Source organism: Salmo trutta, chromosome 22 (genome assembly GCF_901001165.1).
Source record: "Salmo trutta chromosome 22, fSalTru1.1, whole genome shotgun sequence".
In the NCBI taxonomy this organism is placed as follows: Eukaryota; Metazoa; Chordata; class Actinopteri; order Salmoniformes; family Salmonidae; genus Salmo; species Salmo trutta.
In genome coordinates this window covers 48,421,966-48,438,918 of record NC_042978.1, presented here as the reverse complement: position 1 = coordinate 48,438,918, position 16,953 = coordinate 48,421,966, and the positions used below count along the sequence as shown (strand labels likewise).

The following is a 16,953-nucleotide window of genomic DNA, read 5'->3' as shown; positions in this document are numbered from 1 at the left end:
TATTCCTCTTGTCCAGATGGGTTAGGGCAGTGTGATTGTGATTGCGTCGTCTGTGGACCCATTGGGCTGGTAAGCAAATTGGAGTGGGTCTAGGGTGTCAGGTAGGGTGGAGGTGATGTGGTCCTTGAATAGTCTCTCAAAGCATTTCATGATGACAGAAGTGAGTGTTAAGGGGCGATAGTCGTTTAGCTCAGTTTCCTTTGCTTTCCTGGGAACAGGAACAATGGTGGCCCTCTTGAAGCATGTGGGCACAGCAGACTGGGATAGGTATTGATTGAATATGTCAGTAAACACCAGCCAGCCAGCTGGTCTGCGCATGCTCTGAGGACGCGGCTAAGGATGCCGTCTGGGCGGGCAGCCTTGCGAGGGTTAACACGTTTAAATGTTTTACTCACGTTGGCCACAGTGAAGGAGAGCCCACAGGTTTTGTTAGCGGGCCGTGTCAGTGGCACTGTTTTGTCCTCAAAGCGAGCAAAGAAGTTGTTTAGTCTGTCTGGGAGCAAGACGTCCTGGTCTGCGACGGGGCTGATTTTCCTATTATAGTCCATGATTGACTGTAGACCCTGGCACATACCTCTCGTGTCTGAGCCGTTGAATTGCGACTCTACTTTGTCTCTATACTGACGCTTAGCTTGTTTGATTGCCTTGCGGAGGGAATGACTACACTGTTTGTATTCGGTCATGTTTCCGGTCGCCTTGCCCTGATTAAAAGCAGTGGTTCATGCTTTAATTTTTGCACGAATGCTGCCATCAATCTACAGTTTCAGGTTAGGGAAGGTTTTAAATTGTTTAACTTGGGTCAAACGGTTCGGGTAGCCTTCCACAAGCTTCCCACAATAAGTTGGGTGAATTTTGGCCCCTTCCTTCTGACAGAGCTGGTGTGACGGAGTCAGGTTTGTAGGCCTCCTTGCTTGCACACACTTTTTCAGTTCTGCCCACAAATTTTCTATGGGATTGAGGTCAGGGCTTTGTGACGGCCACCCCAATACCTTGACTTTGTTGTCCTTAAGCCATTTTGCCACAACTTTGGAAGTGTGCTTGGGGTCATTGTCCACTTGGAAGACCCATTTGCGACCAAGCTTTAACTTCCTGACTGATGTCTTGAGATGTTGCTTCAATATATTCACATAATTTTCCTCCCTCATTATGCCATCTATTTTGTGAAGTGCACCAGTCCCTCTTGCAGCAACGCACACCCACAAAATGATGCTGCCACCCCCGTGCTTCACGGTTGGAATGGTGTTCTTTGGCTTGCAAGCCTCCCCCTTTTTCCTCTAAACATAACGATGGTCATTATGGCCAAACAGTTTTATTTTTGTTTCATCAGACCAGAGGACATTTCTCCAAAAAGTACTATCTTTGCCCCCATGTGCAGTTGCAAACCGTAGTCTGCCTTTGTTATGGCGGTTTTGGAGCAGTGGCTTCTTCCTTGCTGAGCGGCCTTTCAGGTTATGTCGATATAGGACTCGTTTTACTGTGGATATAGATATTTTTGTACCCGTTTCCTCCAGCATCTTCACAAGGTCCTTTGCTGTTGTTCTGGGATTGATTTGCACTTTTCGCACCAAAGTACGTTCATCTCTAGGAGACAGAACGCGTCTCCTTCCTGAGTGGTATGACGGCTGCGTGGTCCCATGGTGTTTATACTTGCGTGCTATTGTTTGTACAGATGAACGTGGTACCTTCAGGCATTTGGAAATTGCTCCCAAGGATGAACCAGACCTGTGGAGGTCTACAATTTTTTTTGTTCTGAGGTCTTGGCTGATTTTCCCATGATGTCAAACAAAGAGGCACTGAGTTTGAAGGTAGGCCTTGAAATACAGCCACAGGTACACCTCCAATTGATTCAAATGATGTAATTAGCCTATCAGAAGCTTCTAAAGCCATGACATCATTTTCTGTAATTTCCCAAGCTGTTTAAAGGCACAGTCAACTTAGTGTATGTAAACTTCTGACCCACTGGAATTGTGATACAGTGAATTATAAGTGAAATAATTTGTAAACAATTGTTGGAAAAATTACTTGTGTCATGCACAAAGTAGATATCCTAACCGACTTGCCCAAACTATAGTTTAAGAGAAGTTTGTGGAGTGGTTGAAAAACAAGTTTTAATGACTCCAAACTAAGTGTATGTAAAACTTCTGACTTCAACTGTGTGTGTATATATATATATATATTTATTTATTTTTACATCTTGGATTTAGGAGAACTGAAAAAAAGGGTTACAATGACAAAATAATGAGATGGTGTGTTATTAGATGAGGTTGAGCTGCCTTCCTGTCATAAGCAGTAGGAAATGATGTGTTATTAGCTGTGGTTATGTCTGGGTCCTTTTCCCTCCAGGCCTCTGATGAAGGAGAAGTTGGAGCAGGGCATCAGTCTGGTGGTGGATAGATACGCCTTCTCTGGAGTGGCCTTCACCAGCGCCAAGCCTGTGAGTTCATTAAAACAATACACACAACTCTCACCAGAGCCAACCCTGTGAGTTCATTAAAACAATACACACAACTCTCACCAGCGCCAAGCCTGTTCTGTATGTACTGTCTGTGGTTACCCCGATCACGTTTTGCTCTGCCTGAAATACCCCCTCCTGCAGTGTTGTAGTACTCGAGTCCGGTCTCGAGACCACACATTGAGTGTGTCGGTCTTGTCTCAGTTTGGAATACATTTGTACTCTGTCTTGACTTGGTCTTGGACAGTGAGGACTCAACATTTCTTCCCAAGACCAGCTGGGTAGGTAGATAGATGGGCTGTTTACAGATGGGCTGTGTACAGGTGCAGTGATCTGTGAGCTGCTCTGACAGCTGGTGCTTAAAGCTAGTGAGGGAGATATGAGTCTCCAGCTTCAGTGATTTTTGCTATTCGTTCCAGTCATTGGCAGCAGAGAACTGGAAGGAAAGGCGGCCAAAGTAGAAATTGGCTTTGGGGGTGACCAGTGAAATATACCTGCTGGAGCGCGTGCTACGGGTGGGTGTCGCTATGGTGACCAGTGAGCGGAGATAAGGCGGGGCTTAACATAGCAAAGACTTATAGATGACCTGTAGCCAGTGGGTTTGGCGACGAATATGAAGCGAGTGCCAGCCAACGAGAGCACACAGGTTGCAGCGGTGGGTAGTATATGGGGCTTTGGTGACAAAACGGATGGCACTGTGATAGACTGCATCCAGTTTGCTGAGTAGAGTGTTGGAGGCTATTTTGTAAATGACATCGCCGAAGTCAAGGATTGGTAGGATAGTCCGTTTTTACAAGGGTATGTTTGGCATCATGAGTGAAGGATGCTTTGTTGCTAAATAGGAAGCCAATTCTAGATTTAATGTTGGATTGGAGATGCTTAATGTGAGTCTGGAAGGAGAGTTTACAGTCTAACCAGACACCTAGGTATTTGTAGTTGTCCACGTATTCTAAGTCAGAACCGTCCAGAGTAGTGATGCTAGACGGGCGGGCAGGTGCGGGCAGCGATCGATTGAAGAGCATGCATTTAGTTTTATTTGCATTGAAGAGAAGTTGGAGGCCACGGAAGGAGTGTTGTATGGCATTGAAGCTCGTCTGGAGGTAAGTTAACAGTGTCCAAAGAAGGGCCAGATGTATACAGAATGGTGTTGTCTGCGTAGAGGTGTATCAGAGAATCACCAGCAGCAAGAGTGACATCATTGATGTATACAGAGAAAAGAGTCGGCCTGAGAATTGAACCCTGTGGTACCCCATAGAGACTGCCAGACGTCCGGACAACAGGTCCTTCGATTTGACACACTGAACTCTATCTGAGAAGTAGTTGGTGAACCAGACGAGGCAGTGATTTGAGAAACCAAGGCTGTTGTCTGCCGATAAGAATGCGCCGATTGACAGTCTCGAAAGCCTTTGCCTGGTCGATGAAGACGGCTGCACAGTACTGTCTTTTATCGATGACGGTTATGATGTCGTTTAGGACCTTGAGCGTGGCTGAGGTGCACCCATGACCAGCTCTGAAACCAGATTGCATAGCGGAGAAGGTGCGGTGGGATTCGAAATGGTCGGTGATCTGTTTGTTAACTTGTCTTTCGAAGACTTTAGAAAGGCAGGGTAGGATAGATATAGGTCTGTAGCAGTTTGGGTCTAGGGTGTCTCCCCCTTTGAAGATGGGGATGACCGCGCCAGCTTTCCAATCTTTGTGGATCTCAGATGATACGAAAGAGAGGTTGAACAGGCTAGTAATAGGGGTTACAACAATTGGGGCGGATAATTTTAGAAAGAGAGGGTCCAGATTGTCTAGCCCAGCTGATTTGTAGGGGTCCAGATTTTGCAGCTCTTTCAGAACATCAACTATCTGTATGCAAACCAGGTATTGAAAAAGTTTGGTTCTTAGTCTTGGTTAGTTGGTTATTTGCGATGCTCAATCCAGTCATCATTCACTGTTTGGATGAATAAAGGCTTTAACAAACAAACCTTCCCAATTAAATGTTGACTGTAATGTTAGCTTACCTGACAGAACAATTTAATGCTGAGCTGTATCAATGGGGAGGACATTTTGTTTTGCTCAATTGAATTAAAGGGCAACTACACTCTCCAAAAATATATTACATTTTTATTTATCCCAGACCTGAAAAATGTTCTGACAGTTTAAGCATTGTGGTGGACTTAGAACAACACATTTTTGTCTTTTTTTGTTGTTGTTAAAAATGTGATTTTTGACTGAAAAATCTATAGGAAAACAGGATTTTTCACATGGGGCCTTACCTTCACCAGGCACCACTGCATAGGGCCGATGGAAAGACAGTCCATTCACTCTGACACAACAAGCCAGTAGGTCCTATGCCATAACGAGCCAGTTCATGTTTGTCTGCCGAGCAGGGTTTCAGTCTGGACTGGTGTATGAATCCTGACAAGGGGCTGCCCAAGCCAGACCTGGTGATGTTCCTGCAGCTCAGCCCCTCCGAGGCCGCCCAGCGGGGTCAGTTTGGGACAGAGAGATATGAGACCACCGTCTTCCAGAAGGCCGTACAGCAGAAGTTTGAACTTCTGATGAAGGACTCCTCTGTCAAGTGGCAGGTAAGAAACTGTGTCCTGATTCTCCACACTTCCTATGTTTGCACTTTCACACTCCTTATCATTGATTTAACAATGGTGGAAACTCCCCTCCAGCCAATGACTACACCTGTCCAATACTTTAATCTATTAATGGGAGTGTAGAAGTGGGAGAATCTGGAGATTTGGCCATTGGTTTGTCCCACCATAATACAGCACGGCACAAACATGTTACATTGTGCTCTTAAATGGGAAATTCACCAAGATATTGTTGCCATCTCCCAGGTGATTGATGCAGCCAGGAACATTGAAGATGTGCACGCTGACATTAAGAACCACAGTGTTGATGCCATCAAAGCAGCAGAGAATGAGCCAATCGGGGAGCTGTGGAAGTGAGCCTGGACCAGGAGACCAAATTTATCCTCTGGAGATTCCACCCAACAGTACCTAGTACACAAGAAGAAGCTTGAATATGAAACTGCAAACTGTATGTTACGATATTTGAGTGGGTATAGTCAACTCTTTCAAATCATTATTTCACAAAAAAAAAACACAAACAAGTAAATGAAATAAATGTCCAAGCTGTAACTTTATTTCGTCCTTATTAACATTTCAAATGGTCTGTTCATCATTCATCTTCATGGATTGAGTAAATCAATGAGCCAGTGTTTTTGTACAGAGAGATTTAACATGACAACGATACTCTGAATGAACAAGATAATCTATTTGGATCTGCGAATTTCACTTAACCAAATGTTGGTTTACATCCGTTAATACAGACTTCAGATATCAGTGACCTAAGCAAAAAAGTATAGTAGTAAACCGTTATGGATTAAACACTAGTCAACTGTGTTATGGAAATTCAGCTTTTATGGGGAGGGGGCGGGTAAAGGCACCATATCACTTGAAATATTTCCTTTTGAAGTGTTAAGACTTAATGGAAACATGTAAAGATACACTGAATTGGTCCTGAAAGCTCCCACTACCTTGTATCACCACCTCCTAGCAAGGAGTCTCCTCATTGGACACAGGGCAGTCAGTGGCTGTTCAGAAGACAACTGTGTTGACACATCACTACGCCATCGTTGCCAGGCTGGCTAGTGATGTTATTATCTCCTGTCCCCCTATGGCTTCCCTTCTGATGCAGAGAAGAATCGTTGGGGTTTCTGCCAGGACATATGATTGTATTCGATCATCACAGGGACAGAATTTCAAACTCTTCATCCTCAGAATCAAAGAACCGTTCCAACCTATCAGAGTCTGAGAAATCTAGGAGGGGGAGAAATACTGGATTCAACAACACTATCACAACGTCTGTAAAGGGAAATGAATCACCTCAACAACAACCTATTAAATCACTGCATTGTCCTACCCAGATTTAGGCCAGGATTCGATCAAAGGCATGTTGTAGATAAACACACAGCGCTTGGCATTTAAAGGTCATTTACACTTGAGCTGACATCTGCAGGGATAATTGCCTTTCAAAAGGCGCTTGTTGACAACGCACCTCTCTGACTGAATCCCAGCCTCAATCTGTAAAGAAAACTAAAATCACAATATCCCTTCCTCGATTCCCCCCCACAGGTCAAGAGAATGTAGGTCAAGTGTTTGATGTTTACCAGGATTGAGGTTGAGAACGTCTACAGAACAGGCAAAGTGAGATGGTTGACAGTCTACCAGTTCAAACATGGGCAGACCTGCTCTAGTGTGAGACAACTGAAGAAAGAGCAGAAAAAGAATGGTTAGTACACGCTGGGAGAATTACGAGGAGTCAATGCTCGCTGAACCACAACGAAAACAACTGCCCCGATGAAGTAACCGTTATTTAACCAGGTTGACCCATTCAGCTGGGACAACTGACACCCCTAACCGTTCTGAAAAGAGGTTTAGTGCTGAGGTGAATTGATAACCTCCTATATTTGTATCCCTTTGATGAAACATCGTACAGTACCTTTCGGAAGCGCATACACCAGTCATCAAAGTCGTCCTCCGTTCTGCAGAAGAAACCCTGGTAAGCATCAGAAAAAAAGGACAGCTGTAGGACAAACATCTGCTTTACTGTGTCAGCAAAATAAAACGCAAATCCCTAGAGCTGATATCACACCTAACCAACAGAGGCAACGTTTAGTCATTCACTTCAAATAGTGTTCAGCAAAATACTATTTAGCTAAATGCTATCATTAAGATATACCTGCTGCTTGCTAACCTTGCTGACCTCAACCCACTTAGCCCTAAGTCTCTGGTTCTCTTACCACTGCGATGGAGGGGTCTATTTCACAGATGTGCATGCGGCATGGCGGGTGCTGACAGTGGTAAGTGTCGTCAGGGACCTGGCTGTCCTCACAGGGCTCTACTGCAGGCTGGGTAGTGTGGGGGTCCAGGTAGATCAGCTCCTCTCCTGGGGGCCAGATGCAGGACAACAAGCTCTACTTAGCAGAACGAGACCAGTCAACAGAGCCATTCAAGTACGACTTTTAGCTCCTAGTGAGCAGAGGGTCGCAATAGTGCAAAGCATGAAGTATCTGTTTTAATTGGAGGAGACCATAGACTGGATATAAATAACTAGAGGACCATAGACTGGATATAAATAACTAGAGGACCATAGACTGGATATAAATAACTAGAGGACCATAGACTGGATATAAATAACTAGGAGGGACCATAGACAGAACATACCAACATAGCCTATGAAGTAATGGGCATGGTTGGGTTTCCCTCCGATGACACCCAGGGACTGGGGCAGCTGGAAGCACTGCTGTGAACAAGAGACACAGAAAGAGGGGACAGAATTTGACCTGGCTGTATACATGTGAAAAAGATCATTACACTTTAGTTTGTTGGTGAATATTAGCCTGGCCCCAGATAGGTTTGTGTTATATAGCCAACTCTCATGGCATGACAACAACCATTAAAAGTTGGTAAGACAGCACAAACAGATCTGGGACCAGGCTCTTTCTCTCAGTCCTACCTTCAGGGTCTCGATGTAGGCCTCGTTGATATCGCTTAGGCCCAGCCTGAGAGGAATGAGGAGGAGCAGGGGCTTCCAGAGAGCTGTCTCTTCCTCAGCCAGGGCACAGGCCCCCTCCAGGCAGCCGTTAGGCTCTGGCATACCCCCCTGGAGATCCACACACGCTGCTCCACCATAGTCCAGCCAGGGCATACACAACCGCTCTGAGGAGAATAGCAACATTACATAACATACAGTGCATTCGGAAAGTATTCAGACCCCTTGACTTTTTTCCCACATTTTGTTACATTACAGCCTTATTCTAAAAAGGATTAAATAGATTTTTTTCCCTCATCAATCTACACACAATACTTTAGAATGAAAAAGCAAAAACAGTTTTTATTTTTACATTTTTGGCTAATTTATTTAAAATAAACTGAAATATTACAGTTACATAAGTTTTCAGACCTTTTACTCAGTACTTTGTTGAAGCACCTTTGGTAGTGATTACGGCCTGGAGTCTTCTTGGTTATGATGCTACAAGCTTGGCGCACCTGTATTTGGGGAGTTTCTCCCATTCTTCTCTGCAGATCCTCTCAAGCTCTGTCAGGTTGGATGGGGAGCGTCGCTGCACAGCTATTTTCAGGTCTCTCCAGAGATGTTCGATCGTGTTCAAGTCCGGGCTCTGGCTGGGCCACTCAAGGACATTCAGAGACGTGTCCCGAAGCCACTCCTGCGTTGTCTTGGCTGTGTGCTTAGGGTCGTTGTTCTGTTGGAAGGTGAACCTTCGCCCCAGTCTGAGGTTCTGAGCGCTCTAGAGCAGGTTTTCATCAAGGATCTTTCTGTACTTTGCTCCGTTCATCTTTCCCTCGATCCTGACTAGTGTCCCTGCCGCTGAAAAACATCCCCACAGCATGATGCTGCCACCACCTTGCTTCACCGTAGGGATGGTGCCAAGTTTCCTCCAGATGTTACGCTTGACATTCGAGCCAAAGAGTTCAATCTTGGTTTCATCAAACCAGAGAATCTTGTTTCTCATGGTCAGAGTCCTTTAAGGGCCTTTTGGCAAACTCCAAGCGGGCTGTCATGTGCCTTTTACTGAGGAGTGGCTTCCGTCTGGCCACTCTACCATAAAGGCCTGATTGGTGGAGTGCTACAGAGATGGGAGAACCTTGAACAAGGACAACCATCTCCACAGAGGGAACTCTGGAGCTCTGTCAGAGTGACCATCGGGTTCTTGGTCACCGTTTTTTTATATACATTTGCTAAAATTTCTAAAAACCTGTTTTTCGCTTTATCATTATGGGGTATTGTGTGTAGATTGATGAGTAAAAAAAAATATTTAATCAATTTAGAATAAGGCTTTAACGTAAAACAAAACGTGGAAAAAGTAAAGGGATCTGAATACTTTCCGAAGGCCCTGTACACATCTATACATACACAACCACTCTGGGGAACAGGACAGGAGGTCAGTTTGAATTAGAGTCTAGCTCACTCATCTCAATAACCTGTTCCACCTACTGTTATGGTGGAGATTGGTCCATAAAATCCCTTGGCTTGACAATTCTGGACTACACTCAATACACAACTGGATGAACGCTAACGTGAGTAGGACTAATAGTTAATGGCCCCTCTTTAACCATGTCTGAGTAGGACTAACAGTTAATGGCCCCCATCTTTAACCATGTATGAATAGGACTAACAGTTAATGGCCCCCATCTTTAACCATGTATGAGTAGGACTAACAGTTGATGGCCCCCATCTTTAACCATGTCTGAGTAGGACTAACAGTTGATGGCCCCCATCTTTAACCATGTATGAATAGGACTAATAGTTAATGGCCCATCTTTAACCATGTATGAGTAGGACTAACAGTTAATGGCCCATCTTTAACCATGTATGAGTAGGACTAACAGTTAATGGCCCCCATCTTTAACCATGTATGAGTAGGACTAACAGTTAATGGCCCCCATCTTTAACCACGTATGTTCTATAGATTGATGAGGCACTGTGTTAATCCTGTAGAAACCATGGCTGTGTTCACTACTCACTGATCTCTTCGATCACCACAGTGTTGTCCATAGCAACGTGTACAGTCAGGCGACTCCACGAGTCAAACACAGCTAGTTTCCTGAGGGGGAAGACGGATGATATTCAACACAGTGTAGCAGTCATCATCTGTATCACACACTGTGCAGCCATAGCCTGAGTGCCAGTCTGTTTGTGCTAATACCAATGACTGGCTTGACAATGACAGCAATGGATTTGGCAAGAGCACACACACAGAGATCTGGGACCAGGCTAGTGCAGCCATCATCTGTACCACAGAGTTGGCCATTATCTAGACTGGAGACTAAGTGAGGAGCTCACTGTACTTACTTCAGTACCTGTGCCACTGTGTTTGGTCCGTACCACTGGCCTATAGACTTCCCCTCTCCGACTCCCATCTGGGCTGTAGTACACAGACACACAACTGATGTTTTAATCCTAATAAAGATAGATGTTGTTATACCAATGATGTCATCCTAGTAAAGATAGTATAACGCTATTGGTGTCAGAAATACCGCCCATTCCTTTCTGAAGTATGACTGTCTGAAGATGAGATTACAAGTCAGTATTCACCGATTTGATGTAAAGAATAGTAGCCATCTTTCTTGTCAAGGAAGGCGTTGAGGATACTGATGTAGTCTTCTCTCTGAGACTGGCTCCTCACCCATCTCCAGTCTGCTTAACAAACACACCATTATCAATGGCTGGTTGTGAAAGCCCTTTGTACAGAACACATAGTACAAGTGCAATAAGAGATTTGTATCACAACAGTGATTTGGTGAAGTACATTTGATAACTTGAATAATAGAAGCTAATGTTGACGGGTACACACAATAACACTTGCTGTATGCTCCAGGGAACAGATAACGGTACAGAATTAGAAAAGCAGTCATTCATACCTCGGCCTAGATGCCTGCGGACCAGGGCCTCGCCTAGGATCATCTGTCCACATCGCAGCATGCAGCCCCAGCCTGTGTCGGACGTAGGCCCTGTCCCTCCTGGAACACATTGAAACAATCTGCACCTCATAGGCTAATCTTAATGGGCATTACAATCAAAATGCTATGGTACTGTAGACGTAATAGTAACGTCCTAGAGTTTATTCTGTGGCCTGCGACAGTAGGTTTAGGCTACTCACCAATGGGTGGGAAGTTTTTTCTGTAGGTGAACCATAGTCTTGAAGTGACATGTGAAAGAATGTCTTCCTTTTCTGGATAAGCAAAGACAATGAATTAGCTAAGAAGCATGCCTTCTGCTGCTTACAGTAGGCCTTTATGTACTGCCTGCTGCTTACAGTAGGCCTTTACTGCACTGTCTGCTGCTTACAGTAGGCCTTTATGTACTGCCTGCTGCTTACAGTAGGCCTTAACTGCACTGTCTGCTGCTTACAGTAGGCCTTTATGTACTGCCTGCTGCTTACAGTAGGCCTTTACTGCACTGTCTGCTGCTTACAGTAGGCCTTTATGCACTGTCTGCTGCTTACAGTAGGCCTTTATGTACTGCCTGCTGCTTACAGTAGGCCTTTACTGCACTGTCTGCTGCTTACAGTAGGCCTTTATGTACTGCCTGCTGCTTACAGTAGGCCTTTACTGCACTGTCTGCTGCTTACAGTAGGCCTTTATGTACTGCCTGCTGCTTATAGTAGGCCTTTACTGCACTGTCTGCTGCTTACAGTAGGCCTTTATGTACTGCCTGCTGCTTACAGTAGGCCTTTACTGCACTGTCTGCTGCTTACAGTAGGCCTTTATGTACTGCCTGCTGCTTACAGTAGGCCTTTACTGCACTGTCTGCTGCTTACAGTAGGCCTTTATGCACTGTCTGCTGCTTACAGTAGGTCTTTATGCACTGTCTGCTGCTTACACTAGGCCTTTATGTACTGCCTGCTGCTTACACTAGGCCTTTATGCACTGTCTGCTGCTTACAGTAGGCCTTTATGCACTGTCTGCTGCTTACAGTAGGCCTTTATGCACTGTCTGCTGCTTACAGTAGGTCTTTATGCACTGTCTGCTGCTTACAGTAGGCCTTTATGCACTGTCTGCTGCTTACAGTAGGTCTTTATGCACTGTCTGCTGCTTACAGTAGGCCTTTATGCACTGTCTGCTGCTTACAGTAGGTCTTTATGCACTGTCTGCTGCTTACAGTAGGCCTTTATGTACTGCCTGCTGCTTACAGTAGGCCTTTACTGCACTGTCTGCTGCTTACACTAGGCCTTTATGCACTGTCTGCTGCTTACAGTAGGTCTTTATGCACTGTCTGCTGCTTACAGTAGGCCTTTATGCACTGTCTGCTGCTTACAGTAGGTCTTTATGCACTGTCTGCTGCTTACAGTAGGCCTTTATGCACTGTCTGCTGCTTACAGTAGGTCTTTATGCACTGTCTGCTGCTTACAGTAGGCCTTTATGCACTGTCTGCTGCTTACAGTAGGTCTTTATGCACTGTCTGCTGCTTACAGTAGGTCTTTATGCACTGTCTGCTGCTTACAGTAGGCCTTTATGCACTGTCTGCTGCTTACAGTAGGTCTTTATGCACTGTCTGCTGCTTACACTAGGCCTTTATGTACTGCCTGCTGCTTACACTAGGCCTTTATGCACTGTCTGCTGCTTACAGTAGGCCTTTATGCACTGTCTGCTGCTTACAGTAGGCCTTTATGCACTGTCTGCTGCTTACAGTAGGTCTTTATGCACTGTCTGCTGCTTACAGTAGGCCTTTATGCACTGTCTGCTGCTTACAGTAGGTCTTTATGCACTGTCTGCTGCTTACACTAGGCCTTTATGCACTGTCTGCTGCTTACAGTAGGTCTTTATGCACTGTCTGCTGCTTACAGTAGGCCTTTATGTACTGTCTGCTGCTTACAGTAGGTCTTTATGCACTGTCTGCTGCTTACAGTAGGCCTTTATGCACTGTCTGCTGCTTACAGTAGGTCTTTATGCACTGTCTGCTGCTTACAGTAGGTCTTTATGCACTGTCTGCTGCTTACACTAGGCCTTTATGCACTGTCTGCTGCTTACAGTAGGCCTTTATGTACTGCCTGCTGCTTACAGTAGGTCTTTATGTACTGTCTGCTGCTTACAGTAGGCCTTTATGTACTGCCTGCTGCTTACAGTAGGCCTTTATGCACTGCCTGCTGCTTACAGTAGGCCTTTATGCACTGTCTGCTGCTTACAGTAGGCCTTTATGTACTGTCTGTTTGTTCTGTACTTCATTTATGTGTATACAATGATGATTTACTGAGGATCAAATCAAATGTTATTTGTCACATGTGCCGAATACAACTGGTATGCTGTTATACCATCGTAATAAAGACGTTATACCGTGAAATGCTTACTTACGAGTCCTTAACCAACAACGCAGAGTAATAAAATGCTAAATTAACTAAATGTAAAAAAACAAAAAAACACATCAGAGACACCACCTTCCCTCTTGCATTACATATCAGCAACATTGTAGGTGACAGTAGACTGCCCCAGCATATGTGTGTTAGAGATGGTGACAGTAGACTGCCCCAGTATATGTGTTAGAGATGTCGACGATGGTGACAGTAGACTGCCCCAGTATATGTGTTAGAGATGTCGACGATGGTGACAGTAGACTGCCCCAGTATATGTGTTAGAGATGGTGACAGTAGACTGCCCCAGTATATGTGTTAGAGATGTCGACGATGGTGACAGTAGACTGCCCCAGTATATGTGTTAGAGATGTCGACGATGGTGACAGTAGACTGCCCCAGTATATGTGTTAGAGATGGTGACAGTAGACTGCCCCAGTATATGTGTTAGAGATGTCGACGATGGTGACAGTAGACTGCCCCAGTATATGTGTTAGAGATGGTGACAGTAGACTGCCCCAGTATATGTGTTAGAGATGTCGACGATGGTGACAGTAGACTGCCCCAGTATATGTGTGTTAGAGATGTCGACGATGGTGACAGTAGACTGCCCCAGTATATGTGTTAGAGATGGTGACAGTAGACTGCCCCAGTATATGTGTTAGAGATGTCGACGATGGTGACAGTAGACTGCCCCAGTATATGTGTTAGAGATGTCGACGATGGTGACAGTAGACTGCCCCAGTATATGTGTTAGAGATGTCGACGATGGTGACAGTAGACTGCCCCAGTATATGTGTTAGAGATGTCGACGATGGTGACAGTAGACTGCCCCAGTATATGTGTTAGAGATGGTGACAGTAGACTGCCCCAGTATATGTGTTAGAGATGTCGACGATGGTGACAGTAGACTGCCCCAGTATATGTGTGTTAGAGATGTCGACGATGGTGACAGTAGACTGCCCCAGTATATGTGTTAGAGATGGTGACAGTAGACTGCCCCAGTATATGTGTTAGAGATGTCGACGATGGTGACAGTAGACTGCCCCAGTATATGTGTTAGAGATGTCGACGATGGTGACAGTAGACTGCCCCAGTATATGTGTTAGAGATGTCGACGATGGTGACAGTAGACTGCCCCAGCATATGTGTGTTAGAGATGTCGACGATGGTGACAGTAGACTGCCCCAGTATATGTGTTAGAGATGTCGACGATGGTGACAGTAGACTGCCCCAGTATATGTGTTAGAGATGTCGACGATGGTGACAGTAGACTGCCCCAGTATATGTGTGTGTTAGAAATTATCGACGATGAGTATGACACGACTCCCCTCGAACGCCCAGAAAACTCTGATTGAAACTCCCATTAGACAGCTCTGCAAGCGTTATGTCAAAATACCTTCGTTGCCATCTTCATTTACTCCCGTTACGGCCGGTATGTACTTCCAACAAAGTTCCAAATAAAAATGTACAAGCAACCGAGAAAATGCCTCTTTGGCACCTCCGATGGCAGCTGTTGTAGACTCCGACCTGTGTGTGGCAGTAATGAGTGATTGTAGGTCGTGAATACACATTTTCTCGGTTGCTTGTAAATGTTTCTTTGGAATTTTTGGGGGGAAATACATACCGGCCGTAACGTGAGTAAATGAAGATAGATACTCAGCGAAATTCCATATTTGGTGAGTAATGAATGTATTATAACATATGCAGAGCTGTCTAATGGGAGTTTGTATCAGAACATTCTGGGCGTTTAGAGAGGAGACGTTATACTCATCGTCGACATCTCTAACACACATATGCTGGGGCAGTCTACTGTCACCATCGTCGACATCTCTAACACATATACTGGGGCAGTCTACTGTCGACATCTCTAACACATATGCTTGGGCAGTCTACTGTCACCATCGTCGACATCTCTAACACACATATGCTGGGGCGACAGTACACCCGTTTTATGATCCCATGTCTTCAGTACCTGTGAGTGCATTGAATTCTTTCCCCAAGATCCACACTGGCTCTGAGGTCTCTGGAAAATCGTCAAACTCTCCAAAGCCAAGTGTGTCGTATGTGAGAGTAGCTGAAATATAAAAGTGCATCTGATTCAGAACCCTTTGTTACATGGCTCTCACACACACACTCGATCAAGGAATCATTAATGAACACCTTCCTAATATTGAGTTGCATTCCCTTTTGCCCTCAGAACAGCCTCGATATGTCAGAGCATGAATTCTACAAGGTGTTGAAAGCGTTCCACAGGGATGCTGGCCCATGTTGACTCCAATGCTTCCCACAGTTGTGTCAAGTTGCCTGGATGTCCGTTGGGTAGTGGACCATTCTTGATACACACGGGAAACTGTTGAGCATGGAAAAACCCAGCAGCGTTGCAGTTCTTGACACAAACCGGTGCACCTGGGACCTACTACCATACCCCTTCTGAAGGCTCTTAAATATTTTGTCTTGCCCATTCACCCTCTGAATGGCACACATACACAATCTCAATTGTTTCAAGGCTTAAAAATCCTTCTTTAATCTGTCTTCTCCCCTTCATCTACACTGATTGAAGTGGATTTAACAAGTGACATCAATAAGGGATCATAGCTTTCACCTGGTCAGTCTATGTCACGGAAGGAGCATGTTGTACACTCAGTGTATATTTATTTCAGTAACAGGACTAGTACATGGCTATCTTTCAAGCACTTTCAGCACTGCAAAACATACTCAATGCAATTTGACAGTTGAGCTTGCTGGCTAGCTAGCCAAGGATGGGATTGCGACAGAGAATGACATTGCAAATACAGATTTGGCTTGCTAGCTACGTGACCATCCTTTCAGCAGTTGTTGGTAGGTAGTTAGCTAATTAGTTTGCTAGTGACAATGGACAATAACGTTATGTTACATGGGTGTAGACGACAAAAGATGATTTGTCTTGGGAGTCAGGGACCCAATTATGCTAACGTTAAACTGATGTCAAGGACAGGAAATAGCCGCAGCTAAACATGGGGTTTATTTCACCTTAGTTCGTCGTTTTCAGTCCAAAATATAATGATTGCTAGGTCAGCTAGTTAGTACACCATGAAAATGTTTTTCATAATCTACCAAACTGACATCTGCTGATTTTAGCCTGTCTGTCTGTCTGTTAGCGAGTAACAGTATCTGCCTAAACAGGCTAGCAATGACTATTTTGATTCACATTCAAAATAGATGTAAACCTCAACCGATGTACAAATTGTAATCCATTATGAAAATAGATAAATATGCCGTGCTTTTGTTCAGAGGGACTCAAAAACACAAAAGTGTTAAATCATTGTTTCCTACCTGCATCCATCCTGACAGTTCTTAACCCTATCTTGTTGTTGTTGTTGGTCCGTCTAACGCTGCGAAATATCATCCGGCCAATGAGAAATCAATACTGTCCGAAATCGTCTTGCAGTATCCAATAGGATTTCCTGTTTTGGGCGGGGCAACTATTTTGTCCAATAAGAAGCCGCCGAACTCATTTTAGGCGGAACATTTTCGCAGATCTGTTGGTGTTGATTAGAATGCAAGGAAAGCAATTTCAACGCGATTTCTTTCCACGTAATACTATGAAGATCAGCGAAACTTGGCAAACTGACTGGCTGCTAAGATCTAC

At 44.7% G+C, this 16,953-nt stretch overlaps 2 protein-coding genes across 2 annotated transcripts in view; one reads left to right on the top strand and one right to left on the bottom strand.

Moving 5' to 3' along the window:
- The window catches only part of dtymk (deoxythymidylate kinase (thymidylate kinase)), a 17,635-nt gene extending 12,049 nt beyond the window's left edge, over positions 1 to 5,586 (top strand). Inside the window, exons 3-5 of the mRNA XM_029708272.1 lie at positions 2,344 to 2,434; positions 4,828 to 5,025; positions 5,287 to 5,586. Of these exons, the coding sequence (XP_029564132.1) occupies positions 2,344 to 2,434; positions 4,828 to 5,025; positions 5,287 to 5,397 (400 nt within the window). The 3' untranslated portion in view covers positions 5,398 to 5,586. The remainder of the gene's footprint in view (positions 1 to 2,343; positions 2,435 to 4,827; positions 5,026 to 5,286) is intronic.
- On the bottom strand, positions 5,572 to 16,953 carry LOC115158872 (cysteine protease ATG4B). Its single transcript, XM_029708271.1, has 13 exons — positions 16,638 to 16,953; positions 15,298 to 15,399; positions 11,136 to 11,207; positions 10,897 to 10,995; positions 10,571 to 10,672; positions 10,328 to 10,400; positions 10,000 to 10,079; positions 7,970 to 8,172; positions 7,678 to 7,756; positions 7,254 to 7,399; positions 6,953 to 7,009; positions 6,621 to 6,717; positions 5,572 to 6,270 (listed from the first exon to the last, which is right to left on the bottom strand). The coding sequence occupies exons 1-13, from the start codon at positions 16,708 to 16,710 to the stop codon at positions 6,197 to 6,199; spliced, it is 1,257 nt and encodes a 418-aa protein (XP_029564131.1). The 5' UTR covers positions 16,711 to 16,953; the 3' UTR covers positions 5,572 to 6,196.

Coding starts and splice junctions, on each gene's coding strand:
- LOC115158872 (XM_029708271.1), bottom strand. CDS start 16,710: ATGATATTTCGCAGCGTTAGACGGACCAACAACAACAACAAGATAGGG. Junction 11,208..15,297: donor AGAATTCAATGCACTCACAG/GTACTGAAGACA, acceptor TTGCTTATCCAG/AAAAGGAAGACATTCTTTCA. Junction 10,673..10,896: donor CCGCAGGCATCTAGGCCGAG/GTATGAATGACT, acceptor TTTGTTAAGCAG/ACTGGAGATGGGTGAGGAGC.